Source organism: Astatotilapia calliptera, chromosome 22 (genome assembly GCF_964374335.1).
Source record: "Astatotilapia calliptera chromosome 22, fAstCal68.1, whole genome shotgun sequence".
Classification (NCBI taxonomy): Eukaryota; Metazoa; Chordata; class Actinopteri; order Cichliformes; family Cichlidae; genus Astatotilapia; species Astatotilapia calliptera.
The window spans coordinates 9,116,939-9,141,031 of record NC_137442.1 but is presented as its reverse complement, the minus strand read 5'-3'; the positions used below and the strand labels follow the sequence as shown (position 1 = coordinate 9,141,031).

Genomic DNA, 24,093 nt, shown 5'->3' with positions numbered 1-24,093 from the left:
TTAGCCACTCCTCTGTTTTCTTGGTGGTACGTTTTGGCCTCGTCCATTGGCCCCTCAGTCCGGTGATGTCATCCTTTATACTTAGCAGAAAAACAGCCCTGGGGCTCGAACCGGCAACCTTCCAATTGCAAGGTGAACTCCCAACTCTTGAGCCAGGATCGCCCCAAATCGTAATATTTCCCCTATACTTAACTGTGGGGATGATATTCTGCAGCTCGTAGTCTGCATTTCTCTTCATCCCAACGCTGCAGGTCGAGCTGATGCCAAAGAGTTTGATTTTGGTTTCATCTTACCACCGCTCTTTCTTCCAAACCTTCTCTGAATCATCTCTGAAGTTCACTGGCAAACTTAAGATGGGCCTGGACTCGTGTCCTCTTGAGCAGGAGGACCTTGCCGCTGCTGCAAGATTTCAATCAATGATGTAGTGTGTTACCAGTAGTGTTCTAGGTGACTGTGGTCCCAACTGCAACCAAGAGTTGCCACCATCTCACCAAGCTTCTTGTTGATGGTCTTGTAACCCATTCCAGCCTTGTACAGTTCTTTGGTCTTGCCCATATTGGTGGAGAGGCTGGAATCGAAGAGAGGTGTGTTTCAGGAACATAACGAGTTGAGTGCAGGAATATCTGTAGCTGATTGTACTCTGCGTGCCACATGGGTACACAGCCAATCTGTGGGAGCTGGAATTCTGGCTGGATTTTATGGGATCAAATTTTATTTCACTCAATGAGGTGCAAATCAACTTAGAACTTTTATGTAATGTGTTTGTTTTCTGAATTTTTGGTTGACATTCTGTCTCCTTCCTATAAAATGAGTCTCATTTTTATGAAACTACCATAAAAATTCGATTCTTTTCTTTAAAAGTGAGCAAACTTACAAATTCAACAGGGATCGAATAATCATTTCACTATTATAAATTCTGTTTCTATCATTCCAGAGCTCTTTAATTCTCTTTTTCTGGGAAGGTTCAAGTATGAAGAAATCTGTCTGTGGCCTTGTAAATATGCCCAGTAGTTATGTTATTTTTCTAATTTCTGCTTATAATACTGCTGTCCCTGTTGTTTTAATTGAACATGTACAAGTCTTAGAGCCTAGTGTTTGTTAGAATTTAACTAATGCATAACCATTCACTGCAGACTCATAATCCAGTACTTATCTGAATAATTGCTCTGGCCTTTTCACAAAAACTTTCTTCCTCTCTTCATTATTGCAAAATGTGAAAAGTCACTCTCACTATCCTTAAACAAATTGTTTATCATAAAGGGCTCACTTCTTTCCTATTCTTACTTGTATTTGCCTTCATAATAGAATTTCCTCTATCTACCTGTGCATTCAGTCTGTATTTCCCAGGTTTATGATTGAGGCAGATGTAAAATTATATGAATGGTTTCTGGGGACATCTACAGTACGGAGTAAGCAACTTGCATGAGGTGTGTCACTGTGTCTTTGACTTGCTTTGACTGTTACAATACCTGAGCAAACAGGTCAAGCCACAGAAAATTACGACAGCTAAAATGCAAATAGAATACGTCTTACTTACAAACCTGACGTACATACTTTAGAAAAAAGTTTCACAGATGTGACGTTACTGCCTTCAGATGGTATTTCCTGATGGAGTAAATCAAATTAAAATATTCCTTTTGTCTTAATCAAAGCCTCTAAACCAACTGAGAACGTCTTGGGAGTCTACATAAGGCGTCACCATTCTTATATTGATCTGAATTGTTGTTAAGGCGCTGTTCAGAGTTACAACAGTTAGATTTTCCTGAAAGTAGCATTTGGTTATATGTGGCTGAAAGTAAATCTTTGAAGCCTACCATTTTGCCACAGCCACAGCTGAAATGTTTCTTGATACTTTGGAGTTAATATATCTTATGTGTGCTCTCCAGTTAAGTCTCTCATCTATCATCTATTACTACCGTAAGAACTTTTAAGAATTTCTATGGACTCGTTCAATATCAACACTGTTTATTTTGTGCTTTAGTTATCTCATCCAATAAATGTTGCAGATCATGACCAGAGCTGTGTTTGTAGAGAAAATGTTTTTCATCAGCAAACTGTGTAATTTTAACCCTTTGGACATAAATATTCTAAGGAATTCGCCATACACACCTTTGTCATGTTTCTGATATATTTGGCACCAGTTCTGTTTCATTAAATTGTTTTAAAAGGCATTTGATTCCTCTGTTCTTACTCGTCTGTTTTTTTCCCTGTCCAAATTATTAATCTTGTATTCCTGTCATAGAGTATAAAAACTGGAAGATGGTCTCTGATATCATTACTCAGAAGTCTACTTACTGTCTTATGTTCAATGTAATTTGAAAAAAATGTCTATGAGAGTGACACAATGTAATGCGTCTCTGTTAGGTCTGGTAATTTTAGGGAATAGGTTCATACAGTCATTGTGTTAATGTTATTTAATGTTTATTTGGGTTAAGCAAATCAATAGTAAAATCTCCACAAATGAAATTTTGTTTGTGACCTATTTCTGTAAATGTTTCCTCCATCCAGTCTTTAAAGGCCTCAATACCAATACCTGAAGCTCTGTATGTACAACTAAAAAAAATTTTCTACTTTTGTCTTTATAGATTTCAACTGTTGTAAATTCCAAGACAATATTAATCACCATTATCATAAGTGACTTATGTATGTATGTATGTATATATATGTATATATTGTACTATTCTTAGTTAGTGTATTGTCTGTCTTGTCTTAATGTTGGTTTAAAAAAATTTTTAATGGAGCACTGTAACAAAAAATAATTTCCCCCAGGGATCAATAAAGTATTCTGATTCTGATTCTGATTCACTACCTACGGGGCGATCGTGGCGCAAGAGTTGGGAGTTCGCCTTGTAATCGGAAGGTTGCCGGTTCGAGCCCCGGCTTGGACAGTCTCGGTCGTTGTGTCCTTGGGCATGACACTTCACCCGTTGCCTACTGGTGGTGGTCAGAGGGCCCGGTGGCGCCAGTGTCCGGCAGCCTCGCCTCTGTCAGTGCGCCCCAGGGTGGCTGTGGCTACAATGTAGCTTGCCATCACCAGTGTGTGAATGGGTGGATGACAGGTTGTGTAAAGCGCTTTGGGGTCCTTAGGGACTAGAAAAGCGCTATACAAATACAGGCCATTTAAATTTCAAATATTTGTCTGGTTTAGATATTCCACCTCCATCTTTGTTTTGCCAAAATATGTACCTGAATCATAACCTTGCTGTTCAAAGTCCATATTATATGTCCATTATCTAATAGTATCCATATTAATCCAAGTTTCAGATATGGCAATGACATTGAATGGATATGAAAACTGGTTTAGATATTCCTTTGTGTGATTAAAATTTGCACATAGACTTCCACAGTTAAAGTGGATGACTGATAATTTATTAATCCACTCGCTGTGCTGTTCATTTGTATAGTAGCAGCAATACTTATTGATAGATCACCGCACCAGCTTCTTCTCTTCTATTTCATATTCCAAGTCCTGTGTATTGTGATTCATATAGCAAAATGTTTTTTTTAGTTCCAGTTGATCATATTCTGCAATTTAGTGAATGATGCAGTATTAAAAGTTATCCAAATACCAAACATCAACCATGATCAAAGCCACAGCCCACTCTGCACCCGACAGACAAGAGGAGATTAGCAGGCTGGTGAGTGTCCTGTAGGCCAAAAGTAATGCAGCATGGGAGATTTAGTTTTTTGGTATCTTTGAATAAATAGACTTTTGTCCCCTTCTTAGGTGCGGAGTGCAAACTATGTTTGTCCAGGAGTTTCAGTTCCGTGTGCGAGATGAGATGGCTCAGGTGACGGGTCGCGTCCTGCCAGCCCCCATGCTGCAGTATGGTGGCAGGATTTATTAATCCACTTGCTGTGCTGTTCATTTGTATAGTAGCAGCAATACTTATTGATAGATCACCGAACCCTTTATGGTACCTTCCCCTTTAAATCACGCTTCATGTGTTTGTGTCCTTCTGCGTGTCTCTGTGTGTGTTTGAGACAACAGGATTTCCTCCACTTAGCTACAGAAAAAGTGCTTAAGGTATCAGTGCTTAGCAGTATATATAAACTTTATCTTCACAGTATTATTATTTATGAATAAGAGGGTCTCTTTAAATAGGTTTAAAACACATTTTTCTATCAGGAGAATGTAGATTGGAAAATGCTGTCATTATGGGAAAATAAAGAAACAAAACTAACATCAAAAAATATAACACCAATTTGTGGTCAGTTTGGGCAGTGGTTGATCCCTCTGGTGTCTCTGCTGGAATTTTTTACTGTAAGGTCCAATCTTCTGTACTGCTTATCTTGCAGAAGACAAAGAGAAGAACCCCGTATCTCTTCTTCACCTAAGATTTATACTGGATCACGTCAGAAGGCCCAAAGGCCAGTACGAAGGGTGGACCCAAAAGCAGACTCAATAGGCAAACATTTTCACAAGAACATGAGACTTTATTAAACTCAGGAATCTTAATCATGAAAGTGTGGCAGGAAATGAAAATCTCAGGAAAACAACAGGGAGCTCTGGGGTGTGGGTACCCAGGTGAGTGTCAAGGCATGAAGTGAAGTCAGTAAACCATGATGTCTGCACTTTTCTCTCTTTTGCAGTGATCTGGAAGTAAGCTGCGAGGAGGAGAGCAGGCAGGTGAATATTGAGCAGCTGCGTGATGGCAGGATAGACTGGCGTCAGTAAAACCAGAAGAACGACGAAGTTTGAAGGCAGAGGTAACTGGAGACACAAGGACATGAGAGGTTAACACAAGGAACAGCTAAGTGAGAACCAAACATGAAGGCAGATTTACCACCATGGGTTAGTAGATTATCTGGCAGAGTGCAGAAGTCTGAGTTGGTCTTAAATCCCAATCCACTGATTACTTCTGATGGTTTCCAGTTGCGGTTACAGATGCAGGAAGCAGAACTAGAGATATAATGGAAAAATACGTGAAAACACTAGACTCTCAACCCGGACTGTGACAGATCGCCCTTCCTCACCCCTCTAATGTGACATTCAATCATGTTATTGACATCTAATCCCCTGATGTCGACCACCACCTTATCATTGTCTCGCTGACTTCTCCAAATACATGATTTAAAACATTTAAATTTAGAATCACTTCATTACATTTTCATTTCTGTTATTAGCAGAAAATTCCATTACAAATCAGCATTCGCAATATTCATGAATATACTTCACTTCATCTTTGACATTTTTATGTAATTTTCCTTCAATTAACTCTATCATGACCTTATTCCTACATAACATCCATTTTAGTCTGGATACTTATACCTTTTACCCCCTCAGATGCAGAGATGGGCAGTAATGCGTTACAAGTAACCATTACTGTAATCCGATTACTTTTTCCAAGTAACGAGTAAAGTAAGGGATTACGATTGCAAAAAAGGTAATTAGATTACCGTTACTTTCCCGTAGGAACGCTGCGTTACTGCGTTACTAAAACCGTGATTTTTTTGCGAGAGTGTCTCATGACAATGACGTAAGCGAGTGCGATGTTGGTGGCAACAGCTGTGTGCAGATCAACAATGGATAATATATTGAGTGCAGAGAAAGTACGAGCGTGCAGCGTTTAAAGCGTGGAAGTACTGACCTTACTTTGAGTTTGATTCCGTAAAAAGTGACAAAAACATTAGCGTCCGCTGTTCACTGCGTAGGAAGAAAACTTCTTTTTACAGCGAAAAACTTCCAAGCAAGCACCAAGTACGCTATGACGTAATGGGAAATTCACAGAAAAACTCGTGGATTCTTCCACTGACCGCTGCGGCACACCTGCACCAGGGCAAACCTCCGCCTACCCCACTCCTGCTTTACAGGTGAAAATAGAGCCAAAGGACCGCTAGTCTTTGATTTTATTTATTTTCTGCCTTGTTTTACTTGCATCTATTTGAAAGACTGAGTGCAAACACAAAAACCTATTGTGGTGGAAGTAAAACACGATGGGACCACAGATCCATGTTTTGAGCCATCTTTATTTAACATTTGCATCACACCACCACAACCCCACACCAACCCCTGAGTCCCCGTGTTTTAACACGGCGGGCGTGATTGCGGATGCCGTGGAGGTGCGTCCGCACGGCACCGCAGACCACGCCCCACCACACCTATTTTATTTTATTTTATTTTATGTGCAAGAATGTGCAGAAAATAGGTTTAAATTTTAAACAAATTTCTTCCAGTCAGAGAATATAATTTAATGTTTGCTTGATGCATAAAGTTAAAAGATTAAAACTAGCGTTAAGAAATAAATATATATTCTTAATGCTTATTTGCTGATTAGATTGTTTTATGAGAGGCCCAGACTTGACTAGGTCACAGGCTGACAGGAAACTGCATGTTTTTGCAGAATATGAGGACCAGAATCTTGTTTCTAAAAAGTAACTAAGTAACTAATTACTTTTGAAAATAAGTAATCAGTAAAGTAATGAGATTACCTTTGGGGGGGAATAATCAGTAATTAGTTACTAATTACTTTTTCAAGTAACTTGACCAGCACTGCTCAGATGTGATCACAGGTAAGCCGGGGGGACTTCAATCTCTCTCTGTCTTTCCCACCTCTCTCGACACACTCTTCAATCATGTTAAAATGTTTAAACATAAGTTATGACCTGTATCATCATTATTCTTAATGTAACAAAGTACTAGCCTGTTCCTTGTGTTTCCTTGTGAAAAGACTGTCGGTGTGCAGGATAAAATGCTGTGACACATATTAACCCTCTCAAGGCAGGCGTTGCTGATTTGCAACAGTTAAAAACTAACAACCTGATTACCCCACATACATATTTTATGAGGTTTTTTTTACTCAGAAGTACCACTGCAGGACTTAGTTGTGCATTAATTTTAAATCATGCTTTTTATTTGTTCTTGTTTCTAATGTCTCTGTAAAGCACTTTGAATCACCTTGTTGTTGAATTGTGCTATACAAATAAACTTGCCTTGCCTTGCCTTGCATTAGCAACAAAACGTTTAATTTGAGCCTGAGAGGGTTAAACCAAAACATAAGCCACTGTACAATCTAAACATACTACTGTTCAGACTAGAACTGCCAAAGAGGTGAAAATAACTTACTGCTTGACCTTTGGAGTGAATATAAAATTACAACATTTTGTTATGTAAAATTATGGTACTGGGAGTGATTGTGCTAGAGTCTATCCCAGCTGTTATAGGGCAAGAGGCAGGGTACACCATGGAAAGGTTATTAGCCTGTCACAGGGCTCAAAGTATCACAACTATCTTACTGTATATATGTGGTAGTTATGACAACTCAGCAAATAATATACAACTAATCTGACCTAATCTGTCTAGGTATCTAAATTAGAGCACTACTATTACTAACAGCAAACTTGCAGCTTGAATCAAATGAATGGCTTGTTACCAGGCCTTTGCCAAACTCAATGGCATACTGAACAGGTAATTCAACCATTTGATTGAACTGTATTGGAGTAGGGATGCATCTAAAAGTTACAGCACAGTAGCTCTCGAGGACTGGAGTTGGAGACCCCTGTATTAGGTAGTATTGCATACAACCTAATACAGGGTCTATCTCTTAGGTTGTTTTATCTACAGTGTGCAAACTGCAGTGATGCCAAATAGGAAAAAACTTAATTGTAATTGTGACAAAGTGAGCAGTTTTGATGCTCCCCACTTGACCCAAACGTGTTGACCTTTTTTTGCACATTATGCACATTATTCTGTCTCTGTATTTATTTGCTATGATTTGATATTTGTCAAAGTAACATTGCTGCACTAACTATCCTGGGTTTGTTTGTATAAGCATTCTGTTGCCGGAAAAAAAAAAAACATTCTGCAAATTAAGGCAAATACTCAGTTACATGTTTCTTTATATTTTATTATCTTACAGATTAAGTCATTTGTTCATACTTACTTTGTTCTTTCTTTTCAGCCTTCATGTAGGTCAGGTGTGGGGAAAGGCCCGCCTAGCATTTCCTCAAAAAGTGCTGATGACGTCAGATGTGATTTGTTGAATCTTTTTTTTTTTCGTAAATAGAGCTGTTTAGTTGTGTAAATGTGCTAATCAGAAGTGTGAGGAGGTTTTTGTCATTTTTAGTCATCTGTGTAGAGTTTTAGGTCCCTCAGCTCAAGTGAGGGGTGCTGGCCGGACTAATTGAAGGGAAATTGATGGCCCTATATATAGCCAGTCTAATCCAGATTCAGATGAGAGAGGAAAGGTGAGCTGTGTTACTGCATCCATGTACTTTGAATTTTGTTAATTAAGTTACTTTGGGGGGGGAAGTTTTGTAAGTTTCACATAGGATGGGGTTCACTGTAAATAAATTGCTCACCTCTGGAAACACGAAATGTCTGTTGAGTCTGCTTCCTTACCATCTTCCTTGATGTTCGAGTCTGACTACATTACAGTAATGCGTATTTATTATATACAATAAAGAGAAACTCCTGTTTTTTGTATTTGTTTCTGGAAAGACTCATCCTTGATCAGCTCTGACCTATGGTCGGGCTACATCTGGTCCCCCTTCAGTTCACTTACCAGACCTGCCTCTGAGGATGCCATCATCTATCTGCTCAGTCATGTCTAGACACACCAAAATCAGCTGGCGAGCACTCTGAGGGTCATGTGTTTTTTATTTCTCCAGTGCATTTGATGCCATCAGGCCGACCCTCCTGGGTGATAAGCTGACAGTGATGCAGGTGGATGCCTCTCTCATATTATCCTGGATTGTTGATTACCTGGCAGGAAGACCACAAAATGTGCATCTTCAGCATTGTGTCTGACACCAGGACATCACAAGGGACCATTCTATCCTCTTTCATGTTCACCTTCTATACCACAGACTTCAGCTGCTGCACAGAGACCTGCCCTCTTCAGAGGTTTTCTGATGACTCTGTGGTGCTTAGATGCATCACTGAGGGTGATGAAATGGCGTACTCTTCATCAAGTGGTGGGAGCAGAATCATCTGCAGCTTAATGTGACAAAGATAAAGGAATGGATTTTGGACATTAGGATGTTCAGAAAACCAGTGACCCCTGTTTCAGCCCAGGGGGTTTATGTGGGCATAGTGGGAGACTATAAATACCTCGAAGCACACATGGACAATAAACTGGACTGGGTTAAAAATTCCACTGTATTCTACAGGAAGAGCCGTCTCTATTTTCTAAGGCGGCTGAGGTCTTTTTAAATCTGTGGGACAATGCACAGGATTTTCATTTATCAAAACACACTGCAACAGTTGCAGACCCTTACTATTTGCACATCCTCGACAGGGAAAATAACAAAGCACAGTATGGTAAGAGGGGTACCTCATTGCCAACCTGTGTCAATATGTAATTTGTGCAATATACTGGGAATTAATAAAGTATTCTGATATTCTGATTTGTTTAATAATTTTTTCATTGTTTTCCTAGAAAAGTTGTGTTTTGTTTTACATCTAATTGACCCACTTTTGCCTTGTGGCGATTTGCTGCCTTGTGGCCCCATGATAAAACATTGTGTACAGGTTAAATGTAGGAGTTAAACATTGATTCAGAGAAATTCTTTTTTCAATTTTTGTTTTGTTTATTTATATCAGTCATTTACTCGGAAACTTTGCATGCCAGTAGGATCAATCCGCTGCTGCACCTCACTGCTGCTCTAGCAAGACTTACACTTGCCCTTTTATTTTATGCACATTTCTAAAAATGTCTCTTTAACCAATGCTGCAACCACAACGAGGACCACAAAAAACAAGAGTCCAGCTTCATCAAACTGTCTCTTCACTCTAAACAGCCATTATTTTTGCAAGTTTTGCTGACTGTTAACAACACACCCAGTTCCACATCACACTCTCCTGATTGAACCCTCACCCCACAGTCTTGTGCTGCAATTTTGTACCCTGGCTGCACACCAAACAACAATAAAAGAACAACCAAGAGTCCATCCTCACCCTATTTGAGTGAATCGACTCTATCCCAGAAAAAACAAGCAAGGGTCCCTCTTCACTGTGACCATTCTATGGCTGCGCACCTGACGGATGTCTTTCTGACGCCACTCCCATCTATTGTATTCTTCATTATTGTTCACCCACTCAACCCGATTCTTGTCACACAAGCACACCTAAAGAAATAACTCCTAAACAGTACTGCAGTTGCCCAACTATTAGGGTTGGCAACTTTGACGTGCAGCAACATCAACCCTCTCAGAGCGACTTTCAATGTCATATTTCCTATTGACGTGTATAATTAACTGAAGCAGCATGTCTTAAAGCCAGTCATGCCAGAGCCAATATGCCACCATAGGCAAAGCCAACATAAAATCTGCTTACCTGTTTGTTATTAGATTGCACGTCCGTGGCTCATGGTTCCAGTTTTTAATCATGTGTGTTAATTATATACAATAAAGAGAGTGTTGTTAAAAGGAAAGCAGAAATAAAACAGTGGTAAACATGCCCGTCCCAGGTTTTTTGGAACATGTTGCAGGCATCAAATTCAAAATGAGTGAAGATTTAGAAAACGACAAAGTTTATCAGTTCTAACATTAGATAGCTTGTTTTTGTAGTGTAATCAATTGAATGTAGGTTGAAAGGATTTGCAGATCATTGTATTCTGCTTTTATTTACTATTGAAACAATGACCCAGCTTCATTGGAATTGGGATTGTATGTGCATTTAATGACATATCCTGGTCAAAAATGTGTTATTGGAGCCCAAGGTAATGTCATCCAGAGTAAGCATCTGGTTAGATACCATATTTCTAAGATTTTTGCGCCAAGTGTAATAAAGTCAGTTTTATCTGAATTTAGAAGAAGAAAATTAGTGGTCATCCAGGTCTTTATATCTTTAAGAAATTCCTACAGTTTAACTAATTTGTGTGTGCTATCTCACTTCCGTGAAAATGTAGGCTATACCTTCAAATAATACTGTTTAAAGGAAGCATTTATAATGTAAACAGAATTGAAATTCTGATGATGATCTTCTAAATTTGTGATATGCCCTTTCCTCTCCAGCTTGTGAATTATCTGCTTTGTGGTGAGTTTTTGAGAGTTGTACCAGGGAGTCGAGTACGTCTGATTTGAAGCTTTCTTTTTCAGAGGTGCTACAGTATCCAGACTCGCAACGCGAGGAAGATGTACAATTGTTAACAAGATAACTGTGGGAGTTCAGGTAGCTGCTCCACTCTGAGTTATTACATGGTATTAGAGAAGGTAACAGTGGATGAAACATATTCTTAAACTTAGTTACAGCACTTTCAAAGAAGGCATGTACCATGATGTAAACTACTCCCCACGACTGTGTAATCCATTATTGTTAATGCATATATTATTAGGAAATGATCAGACGAGAGAGGGTTTTCAGGAAACACTGTTAAATGTTTAGTTTCTATTCCATATGTTACAACAAGATTAAAGTGTGATTAAAGGGGTGGGTGGGTTCTTTTACATTTTGAGAGAAGCCAATTGAGTCTAATAGCAGATCAAATGCCATGTTGAGGCTGTCATTTTTAGCATCTACATGGATGTTAAAATCACCCACAATAATTATTTCATCAGATAAAAAGTCTGAGAAATTAGACAGAAGCTCTGAGTAATGCCAATAGATAACAACTAATAAAACTGGGTTTTCAATTATGACTTGGCAGCGTCTGTTGATTTAAAAAAAAACATGATAAGACAAAGGACCCAACACACAACGTTGCACAATGGATGCCCGTTTATTTGCTAAATCTCTCTTTGCAGCAGCTTTTCAACTGCCTCCTGCTGCACACCACGCACAGCTCATCATATCATGGTGGCCTACTTAAATGGGTAGACGTGATTAGGTGATGGAGGTCAGCTATGTGGGTCAGCCTTCCTTGACACCACACCCTGATCCCACTGCTCCACCCCTCCCATTTGTAGTTGTGCTACAAATGGTTTACTGGAAGGAAGAGTGAATCAATTTGTTGGTAAATTATTAATAATGTATAAACAGGAACTTAGAAAGCTTCCTGCTTCCTGGTCCCAACTCTGGATAGTCACGTTTTGGGAGAGTCGAATAAGTGGTCAGCTTTCTAAAAAGGATTTCTGAAAATGAGAAGTGCTCCATCTAAAGTGGGATGGATACAGTCACTCCTAACAAGACAGGGATTTCCCTTAAAGTTTTCCAATTATCCCTCATTGTTATTGTGTAAGTTACTCACATAAAGGCAGTTCTGGTAATATCAAATTATTAGTTATTTCATTACTGTCTCAGCCTTGAGCTGCTCTGGTATTTTCAAGCAATGGTCAAATGTTAAACTGTTACAGAAACCCTGTGATGACCAGCAACCTTGGATAAAGGTCTCAGACCTATCTCGAGCCAACGTAACAACTAAGGCAACTAGTTTACTCATAAATGGTAAGTTGTTGGGAAACACTTCAGACTTCCCTGAAGTCCATTAAAGAGAACAAAACGTGTGTCATAAGAGAATTGAAATGTAACGATAATTGTGCTGTCTTTATGTTGTCCTTTAGCTCTTATGTAAAAATAATATTAATGGATTTGGTCCATTAATAAAAGACCATGGGATGAAATGAAACACATGCCAGTGCATCAAGCCTTGTGACATATGGTCATCTGCTCAACTAGGTGAGCTAAACAGAGACCTAAGATCATAATTAGTATGAATATCATGGTAATTTTAGGCTTTTAATTTTTTTAATTGTTCTTTTTCCAGGGTGGAATGACAGTACAGCGTCTACACAGCTTCAGTTACTTAAGAAAAAACTAGGTGTTTTTTAGATTTACTGGACCAGAGCAGCTGAAGGACCTGCTCCACCCCAGCAATAAAGTGTTCCAACTTCTGCAATCAGGTAGAAGGTTCCCCATCATCCGGGCAAGAACAGAGAGGCTCAAGAGGAGCATCTACCCTCAGGCTATGTGTATTTTGCGAGCTAGTTGTTCGATGCCACTCCAGCCAGCCAGAGAATCCCTCGCCGTCCCGCCCCTCTCCTCCCTGTTCAGCAAGCAGCAGGCACACCTCGTAAGTAGAGGGCGCCCTTACTCATCACAAATGGGCAATGGAAAACTGAAAACCAGCACAATTCCCAAAATACGTTGGCATGATGTTGGGGCAGCAAGGGTGCTAGCAACTTTTTTTTTGTCAATGCCATGATGCCGTCCCCACCACGATGCCCTCCTGGGCAACTGCCCACGTCGCCCATATCAAAATCCGCTGTGTCCGCAATAGGCTGCGTATGCAAACAAAGTGTTGTAAAGTTAATGTGAGTTAAACTTGTGCTACAAAGGCTTTCATACGGAAAAATACATCTAAGTCGGAGGATTTAAGATCAAAACTTAATTCCAGCCGCTTTGGACACCAGTCCACTGATCGTGATAAACTTAATCTCCTTTGTGCTGCTCTTGAATTGACATTAAAAGGTACCTATTATGCTATATATCATGCTTCCTTTTGCTTGGGATGGTAAACCTACAAGCTAAAATTTCCATTAAAAATTTTACAAATGCATGTAATATGATACAAAAATGTAAACTAAGATTTGCAGATGTGTACAGGGATTTATGTGTAACTCTTTGAGGACTCACAAATATGAGCTGCAATCTACACATTTCAAAGCAATTTAAACAAGTGAAACTATTTAACAAATACTTATATCCAAACCTGAATAAAATAGTCAACATTTATGCACAGTTTTTTTTTTAGTTAATCTTAACATTCTCTGATAACAGCAAGCAAAATTTGGTGCTAGATTCATGGCTAATTCTGAACTGTTTATCACAAAGTTTTCAGCTTTCTGCTAACATCAGCTTAAAGACGTCCTGGAGACAATGATTGAGCTGCTAGAAGACATTTTTTTAACAGTAGTCTAGTGTAATCTAACAAATATTTCTTTAGTTTCAAGTACTTTAAAATCAGAAAGCTATAAAAGCTTGCTTGTCATCCATAACTCAAAATTTAATTTTTTATGGTGAAAATAACTCAAAATTTCGAGTTAATAAGTCAACATTTGAAGTTAGTTTCTCTAAATGTTAAGGTAGTAAGTCGAAGCTTGGAGTTAATGCTGCCAATCAAGTCAAGTGGCTTTTATTGTCACTTCAAACATGTACAGTGGTACAGTACTGGTGCTACATATGACATATAACAGACAAACACAGGACTACGTAAAGTACAATGTGTAAAAATTGCAAATGCACAAGACAAAACAGTGCAACACTAGACAGACCAGGACGATACAGGCACAAGACAGTGCAATGGAAATATGCACAAAACTGAGTATTGTGCAAAAAGTAACTTGGTGTCTGAAGGTGTGTGTGTGTGTGAGCATGTGTGAGAAACTGCAGATAAGTGCTTGGTTGTGACATGTATGAAGGTGTCACAACCAGTGTCCGTGATGGAGGGAAGAGAGGCTCCAATGATCATCACGCGATTAGTCCCGTACTTTAGCTAGAATGAAAAAAAAGACACAAAGCTGAAGTTATTCTGCTTTGTGTCTATTCTGAAGAGTTGAGTGCGCACGGGCAGAAATGTTGAGAGCGCGAGCAACACATTGCGAGCGAGCGCAAATGCAAAAACTGAGCGACAGGGGCTGCTATTGTGTGTGTGTATGGATAATAGCAAACACTGAAATACATTTTTTGCATGTAGGAATGAATTTTGCTCACTCAAATTCAGCTTTTCTTCGCTCAAAATAAATTTCTCCTCAAAATACAACACTTGTACCTGCAAACTTTTTTTACGTGTGCTCAATTTTTTTTTACGTGCACTCAGAATAGTGGAAGAAATATAACGCCATACCACACACAGCTCATCATATCATGGTGGCCTACTTAAATGGGTAGACGTGATTAGGTGATGGAGGTCAGCTATGTGGGTCAGCCTTCCTTGACACCACACCCTGATCCCACTGCTCCACCCCTCCCGTTTGTAGTTGTGCTACAAATGGTTTACTGGAAGGAAGAGTGAATCAATTTGTTGGTAAATTATTAATAATGTATAAACAGGAACTTAGAAAGCTTTCTGCTTCCTGGTCCCAACTCTGGATAGTCACGTTTTGGGAGAGTCGAATAAGTGGCCAGCTTTCTAAAAAGGATTTCTGAAAATGAGAAGTGCTCCATCTAAAGTGGGATGGATACAGTCACTCCTAACAAGACAGGGGCTTCCCTTAAAGTTTTCCAATTATCCCTCATTGTTATTGTGTAAGTTACTCACATAAAGGCAGTTCTGGTAATATCAAATTATTAGTTATTTCATTACTGTCTCAGCCTTGAGCTGCTCTGGTATTTTCAAGCAATGGTCAAATGTTAAACTGTTACAGAAACCCTGTGATGACCAGCAACCTTGGATAAAGGTCTCAGACCTATCTCGAGCCAACGTAACAACTAAGGCAACTAGTTTACTCATAAATGGTAAGTTGTTGGGAAACACTTCAGACTTCCCTGAAGTCCATTAAAGAGAACAAAACATGTGTCATAAGAGAATTAAAATGTAACGATAATTGTGCTGTCTTTATGTTGTCCTTTAGCTCTTATGTAAAAATAATATTAATGGATTTGGTCCATTAATAAAAGACCATGGGTTGAAATGAAACCCATGCCAGTGCATCAAGCTGTCACGTTCCTGGGTCTGTTGACCCAGCGTTTTGAGTTTTAGTTTATTTGGATTATATGATTGAGTTCTTTAGGGTAGCTAAGTTGTTTATTAGTTTCCCTTTGTGTTTTCTACCGCTGTATTTAAGTTTCCCTCTCCCTTTGCCTTTATGTGTTTCATGCTGCGTGTCTTATGTTGTCAAATTTATATTGTCTTGTCTTCGTCACGTTTCCTGTTATATTTTGAAGGTCTGTGTCCTATGTCAGTGTAGTCAGCTTTGCTTCCTTTGTCTCGTTATGTCAGACTAGTGTCAGCTGTTTCTCCATGTGTTTCCACTTCCCCTAATCACCCTTGTGTGTAATTAGTTTGTGTGTTTCTCTTCATTCCTCGTCAGGCTGTCTGCTGTCACGCCATGTTCTTTACACCAGGTTTCATGTCCAGGTTGTTTCATATTGTTGTTTAGATTTCCCAGTTTAGGTTTGTGTTCATTTTGCTTCAGTTTTCCTTGCCTTTTGTTTGTACCTTTTACCAGCCTCATTAAACGGCTCGCTTTTTGTTAACATTTAAGTTTTGTTCCCTGTTCCTTGGGGTCTGCGTTTTGGGTCCTTCTCATCAATTCATACAGTCTGCCTTCGCCAGACTGTGACAGAACGACCTGACCGTGATGGACCCAGCGGACATTTATTTCACAGACTTTTTTGAATTAAAGATTCGTGTTACGATTCTTCACGCACTTTGGATTATTTCCTCTGCAGGCAAACAGGAGGAGGAGAAGGAGGCTACTTGGGCTCAGATGACCCAGATAGCCACGGCTAACCCAAGGTTTCTGGATTTTTTGCCTGAGGGTTTTAAAGAACTTTGTTACTGCCTCAACCTGCTCTCATTGAACATGCTGGCTTCAGGCTCTCGCCTGTGTCACCACAGCAGCAGACAAGTGCTGTGTTTTCCTCAATACAACCAGTGGCTGCTTCAAGCGCTACATTCCTCTCAGCTGTAACGGCACCAGCCTCCACAACCACGACGCTGATGGCCCGTCAAGCCATCAGCGTCGCCTGCAGCTGCCTCGTTAGCTGCCTCGTCAGCTTCAGTTTCACCTGCAACAGCCGCTTCAGCTTTGCCTTCGCCTTGCCTGGTCCGGCTTCGCCTGGTCCGGCTTCAGCTTCAGCCTCGCCTGGCCCTGCCACGACCCAGCCAGAGGTCGACGCCACGCCTCTGCTCGTCTCGCCTGCTCGTCTCGCCTGCCACGCCTGGTCCTGCCACGCCTGGTCCTGCCACGCCTCAGCCCGAGGACGTCGCACACCTGGTCCGGCGCTCGCCAAGCCTGGTCCGGCGCCCGCCAATCCATGTCTATGGAAAACCAACAAGGCTGTTTTTCCATGGCTACGCTGCCGTCGACCACCAGCCAAGCCACTTGTGAGTCTTCATTCTTGGCCACTTTCTGGGCCGCTGGCTGGATATCATCACCGTCGTGGGTGGCCTCCTGATCTGCTCCATCGCTGCTGTTGGAAAATAGTCAACATTTATGCACATGAGACACATATGAGACAATGATTGAGCTGCTAGAAGACATTTTTTTTAACAGTAGTCTAGTGTAATCTAACAAATATTTCTTTAGTTTCAAGTACTTTAAAATCAGAAAGCTATAAAAGCTTGCTTGTCATCCATAACTCAAAATTTAATTTTTTATTGTGAAAATAACTCAAAATTTCGAGTTAATAAGTCAACATTTGAAGTTAGTTTCTCTAAATGTTAAGTTAGTAAGTTGAAGCTTGGAGTTAATGCTGCCAATCAAGTCAAGTGGCTTTTATTGTCACTTCAAACATGTACAGTGGTACAGTACTGGTGCTACATATGACATATAACAGACAAACACAGGACTACGTAAAGTGAAATGTGTAAAAATTGCAAATGCACAAGACAAAACAGTGCAACACTAGACAGACCAGGACGATACAGGCACAAGACAGTGCAATGGAAATATGCACAAAACTGAGTATTGTGCAAAAAGTAACTTGGTGTCTGAAGGTGTGTGTGTGTGTGTGTGTGTGTGTGTGAGTATGTGTGAGAAACTGCAGATAAGTGCTTGGTTGTGACATGTATGAAGGTGTCACAACCAGTGTCCGTGATGGAGGGAAGAGAAGCTCCAATGATCATCACGCGATTAGTCCCGTACTTTAGCTAGAATGGAAAAAAAGGCACAAAGCTGAAGTTATTCTGTCTTTACGTTGCACAGCTGCCTCTTCTCCCCTCATTCTCTCTCCCTCCCTCTCCTGTTGCTACTCTGAATGGCTTAATTTTCTTGTTACTTGGAAACAGACGGGTGGACACAGACACACTCAAAATCAGGTAGTGATAGCATCAGTGAGCTAGGAATATATATGTTAATAGGAAAATTGTACTTAGTAATCAGTATAATCTTTTAATGATATAAGTTTGCATATGGTAGAATGCTGCATGTAATCATTTGTGTGTAGAAGTATATAGTTGGTGGCATATTGAAAGAATGTCTCATCCTAGGAGGTCTGTAACATTCTAGAGTGTTCACCCCCACATCCTAGGAGCATGGGAGAGGTCGTACCTTGTCTTATTGTTTTACGGTAGGATTAATGTAGCTATGTCAGTTTTAGTTTAAGTGCTTCTTTACATATAGATGAACTGTTGGATTTTCCAGACCAGCAGGTTAAGGGAAGTCGTTTATGGGGCCACACTCTGAACACACACACACACACAACTCCACATTCCAATGTAAGGAACAAAAGCTCACTGAAGTATAAATAAAGACAGTTTCTCAAAGGCAGTTTCTCAGCGCGAGTCTCAGTTTGGAGGCTGCCCTTGCTAGCAAGAAGTTCTGTGTGTTTCTCTTCTCTGAGTCTTTACTAGAGATGGCACGATACCACTTTTTTATGTCCGATACCGATACCGATATCATAAATTTGGACATCTGCCGATACCGATATGAATCCGATATAGTGTTTTTTAATCAACAAAACTGTTTTTTAAAATATCTTGCTGCATTTTGCAAGTCTGCAAGTTCATACTCAAGTTTAAAACAACAACTACACTAAAGCTATTCTGTTATACCCCTATGCAAAAAAAAATTTCATAGTTCAGCAATACTGATCAATCTAATAAACTTAAACCTGCACCATCCTCACTATTCTGGTATTTTAAAGAGTACTTAGCGTAAATATTAAGCAACCTAACTAATAGGGTTCCAACTCCCAGCAACAACAAAAATAAATAAATAAAAAATAGGGAACCACCCCTCACGCTCCACCTCATGATGCTTAATCGACGTAATCAACCTTAATTTGATGAAGTGTGAAAAAAATGCACAGAAATCAATTATTTTTCAAGAAATATTAAATAGATTCAGCATCTTTCTTCAACAAAATTGTAGACTGCACAGATGGTACCTTCCCAAAGTAAAAAGTACTATAGCTTACTAGGGTATATATATTAGACTTAATAGTGACTATATACAGTAATTGACTTCTATTCATTTTACATCAAATTAAAACTTTGGGTGTCAGATAATTATTTATTAAAAGCTCGACATTTTAAATGAGAATAAGAAAGAAAAGTATGTCTTTGTGCCCCCTTTTCCCTGTTCATGCCCTATCGGCCCCCCTGGCTAAACTTTGCTAGATCCGCCCCTGCACAGTTACCAGCGTCAGCTACATAGAAAAAGATCCTCGAGTAGAAAGTAATATTAAATACATTCTAACAACAGCTGATCAAGCTTAAACGTGCTGCTGTTGTTCAGCCGCTGGTTTCCTCTTTCTGGTGCAAAGTGGGCCAAAAGCAAACCAGAGACACGGACTCACGACAGAAAAGCCGATCAGCTGATCGTTAAGCAGTTTCACGATTGAAGTAGCAGCCGGAGAGGCAGTCGCTTGTTAAGCTTAACGCAGGAATGCTTTACAAACATTCAGAGGTGGACTTACACACTTGCTTTACTTCTCTCGGGATAACTTTGTCGGAGATTAAATGCCAGGTTGCTAGCGAAGCTCCAAATGCTATCCAGACCACCGACAGGTCCCGCATGCCACAGCCGCTCTATCACGTGATGCATACTGCTCCGAGTTACGTGTTGCAAGTTTTGTGAGGTGCTTTCGTGATATTTAATGGATCGGATTACATTTTTTATTTTTCTCCGATATCCGATCCAGTAATTTAGGTCAGTATCGGACCGATACCGATACGTAATATCGGATCGGTCCATCTCTAGTCTTTACCGAAGAAGTGTTTTAGAGTATATTTCTTGACAATATAATAAACATGTACATAATACATATGCTGCTTTGCAGGCAATAACACCATGTGATTCACCTAGTAACACAAGGATTTCATCATCTATGAAACCGTGCTGACCATGCAGTACTCAGTAGTTTACTCATTCATAACCATTAGCTGTAAGATTGGTAGCTTATCAGTAGCGTTGATAGCTGATGCCTTCCACGTTCTGCTTCATGGTAACAAGACTATTACTATTAACTTACTTACGTAAGTTAATAGTAATAGTACCTTCACCGAGCTTCCTGATTGGCAGAGGTAACTTGAAATTTCAAGTTTTTTCAAAGAAATCTCGACTTCTTAACTCAAAATTTGAAACACACATCTTGAAATTTTGAGTTATGGATGGCAAAACAGTTTTTTTTCAGCTTCCATAGAACGCTCATAATGGTTGTGTAAGTGCTTTAAAAGAGATCACTATCTTAATTACATAGTAGCACTTCATATCACACTATCGGTTTGCAAATTGTGTGGGCTCATGCAGTACACTGGCAACAATATTTGTTTTCTTCTATGTTTGCATGTTGTTATTGTTGTTAGATATGCTGAATTAATTTTTTTATTGCTGACCTGTGTGTTTTGCTTATGCAATAATGTGAATATCTTATCTCTGGGACTAATACTTATCTTACTACACAATTTATTTATTGCATTTTCCAGGAAGGCCGTTCAAAGTCTTTTCCAAGAAACATTAAGACATATCATTGAGGCAGATCTTTCAAGTGCCCGTTTACCCGACAGGGTAAATGGGCAACCACATGCTGCATAGATAAATGCAGCAGCTCAGGTTCATCTCTGAGGTGCTATGCTACGTGTCTTCCTGCTTTCCTGTCCACTCTTCATTATGGTGTCCAAAAAGACAGATCCTCCTTCTTCCCTGACAGTCTCTCTGCATAGCTGTAATGATAAAGACACTGTTCTTACACATTCTAAAAATCAAAGCTAGTGTTTCTGAACTAGATTGCTTAAGCCTCCTTGCACTCGTTCCAAGTATGTTTTATTATAGATTTATTGGGTTTGGTGGATTTATTGGACATTGGATCAGCCTAATAAGAGATGTGTTTGCCGTTCATTTGTTCATGAGTCCTCGGCACGTCTACACTACACTCATGATACTTCTTTCAGAACTGATTTTTCATGCTGTGTTTGATTCGTTGCCCTTGTGAAAGACTTTGCAGGGTGAATTTTAAAAAGTGCTCAATAAATTATCATATTTTTTCTGTTATTTTTATTACTATAAAACATTTATAAACATTATAGATTACATATATCTTATGTTTTTCTCTTTAATATTTCTGCAGAAGATAAAATTAGGATTATTAAGACAACGTGAATAATGGAACGCTAATCCAGTCCAAGAATAACTTCTGTGGCTGTAAATGAGCATAATATGTCAACTTTAATTATGTCTTTGTTTAAACTTTGCAAATAATCGATTGTAATCAGGCAGTACGGTGGTGGAGTGGTTTGCACTGTTGCTTCACAGCAAGAAAGTTCTGACTCCACCGGCTGGTTGGCCGTCACTAACAAGACAAATTTGCAGCGATCAGAGAAGTTTGAGACAAGTGTGTGGAGCGCCAGCCAGCCCATATTTACTCGAATTCCAAACTTTACTCTTAATGAGTATCCGGTTCCTTTGGGGGATGTTGACCTTTTAAGCAGTATATGTCAAGTAAGCAGTCTAAATATTGCATAATGATATGGGCAACTTGTGCTGCAGGGCCAAGTTATAGCTGGAATATACAGGTTTACACGGGGAAACCTGCAGACAGTGTTCCTGAAAAGAATCAAGTGAGGTTTGTAGTTCTGGAGATCGATTGGAGGTCTGAATGGACATAAGATGATAATTTCTTCATCACCTGAAGTCTTAGTAAGAAGCTGTGTCAGACACGTGTACTTTGGGGATAATTTCCTCTGTACACAAATAAAATATTCTCAGTTAAAACAGGTGTTACTTTATATGACTGCATAAAAATTTAAAAATGTATCAAAACAAATGTTCTTGGTAACTTTGACCCAAAGTGGTCTGTGATCAACAGGATCCTATATTTTATCCGATTATTGCTTATAGTCAAAATAATCCTGAAATGATCCCTTTTATAACCCGAATTCAAAGCATATAAAGTCAGAATATTGACACATACAGGGCATAAAGTACAAACACATGTTCAAAAACTGTAATGTCCATAACAACTTAGGTTGATAAAAAGATCAACACAAGAAGTAGTGATAATATAGCTATTATAGTTTTTATGAATAGTCTTAAAGGAACAGACATTTTTGGGACTCATTGTTGTAAATGTTCCTGTCATAACACCATACTAAGTGTGAACCTAGGAAAGAAAATATGTTTGGTGGCCAAAGTTACAGTATTTTCTTTCTTTTGAACTGATAAGTTCACATACACATGCTTCAGACAAGCTCATATTAACATGTGTTATTTACAATAGGATTAAAAAGAGCTTCATAAGTTTGTAAATAAGATGTTTCTTCCAAAAATATTTTAATCAACTCCATCAGAGAATTTAAATATTAGTGAAAACTTGGTAATAAAGGGATTCACGGACTTTAATTATACCACTGAATGATGTGGCCACACTTACTGGTCTGGGTACACGAGTGGGAGGAGAAAGACCAACATCATAATGGGCTGAGCTTCACCTGCTGTGAAAAGCTGTATCCTTATCCAGAAAGTAGATGTTGGAGGACAATGAGAGTGATCTGAGTGAGAAGAAGGCACAGCAAAGGGAATGAGACTTTAAGCTACAGTCTGAGGCTGACCTGAGCATTTGTATTAACGGTCTAAATAACAGTTTGATTACAATTTTTAAGGCATTGTATCCAAGAATGGCAACTTCTTGGCAATTTACACTTATTCTGTGCATGCTGCTGATGGCATGTGGAGGCTTGAGCCTGGCTAGTGAAGAAGCAGAACCCCGAAATTCTCAAACAGACACTGGGACGGGCTCAAACTCTAACGCAACTGAAGAGGGTGGTCATGGAGCGGTGCCCATCACTACACTGCCTATTGTGACCTGGAAGTGGCATCACGTCACCACACAGTACCTGGTGGCCCTGTGGATCCTGGTTGCCTGGCTCTGCAAACTCAGTAAGTCTTGCAAAGCCAAATTGATGGAAGTGCTCTTCTTCCGGCATTATAAACTCCTCTGCACCCAAGAAATTTTGTAATTTTTAAATATGTATGTAGTTTAGGGTTATTCTGATCATCTATTTTTGTCACTGGGTCAATTTCTTAATTGTTTTAATTATTTCTCAAGGAAGTGCTCACAAAATAAATAAAAATAGTTATAAAAAAAGAGTGTGTAAGTTCACTTATATTCAAATAGGGCCAAATCTTATATCACAAGGGAGGATTCAGGGTCATCTGATCCAGGCCTAACAGTATGCTTAGCAAAACGGAAAGTTTTAAGCCTAATCTTAAAAGCAGACATGGTTTGCTACAGGCTCTCCCTCCCATTCTATTTTTAAATAATCTAGGAACCACAAGTAAGCCCACTGTCTGAGAGCAGAGTGTTCTAATGGGGTTATATGGTACTATAAAGTTATTAAGATAAGACGGGGCCTGATTATTTAAGACTTTGTAAGTGAGGAGCAGGTTTTTGAATTCAATTCTGGATTTAACAGGGAGCCAATCAAGAGAAGCCAAAACAGGAGAAATATGCTCTCTCTTTCTAGTCCCTGTCAGTATTCTTGCTGCGGCATTTTGGATTAACTGAAGGCTTTTCAGGGAGTTTTTAGGACATCCAGATAATAATGAATTACAGTAGTCTAGCCTGGAAGTAATAAATGCATGAACTAGTTTTTCAGCGTCACTGTGAGACAGAATGTTAAAAATTACCCCAAGTTTGGTGGCCAAGCTAATGTCATCCAGAGTAAGCATCTGGTTAGATACCATATTTCTATGATTTTATGGCCAAGTACAATAACCGAATTTTTCTTTGAATTTAGAAGCAGAAAATTGGAGGTCAACCAAGTCTTTATCTTTAAGACCTTTCTGCAGTTTGTGTTATCTGGCTTTATGGATAGATAAAGTTGTGTTTCATGTGCATAGCAGGGACAATGTAAGGTATGCCTTTTAATGATATTGCCTAAAGGAAGCATGTTGATCATAATCAGGATTGAAATATTAATTAATGGTAGGATTTCTTTGAGCAGTCTTATAGGAATGGGGTCTAAAAGACATGTTGATAGTTTGGAGGAAGCAATAAGTTAAGTTAACTCAGAAAGATCAATTTGAGAAAAAGACTAAATGAATATCAGT

At 39.3% G+C, this 24,093-nt stretch overlaps 1 protein-coding gene across 1 annotated transcript in view; it reads left to right on the top strand.

Moving 5' to 3' along the window:
* Positions 1-22,658: 22,658 nt before the first annotated feature.
* Positions 22,659-24,093, top strand: part of LOC113014934 (sodium/hydrogen exchanger 3-like) — a 30,644-nt gene continuing 29,209 nt past the window's right edge. The window contains exon 1 of the mRNA XM_026156800.2: positions 22,659-22,920. Coding sequence (XP_026012585.1) covers positions 22,659-22,920 — 262 coding nt within the window. The remainder of the gene's footprint in view (positions 22,921-24,093) is intronic.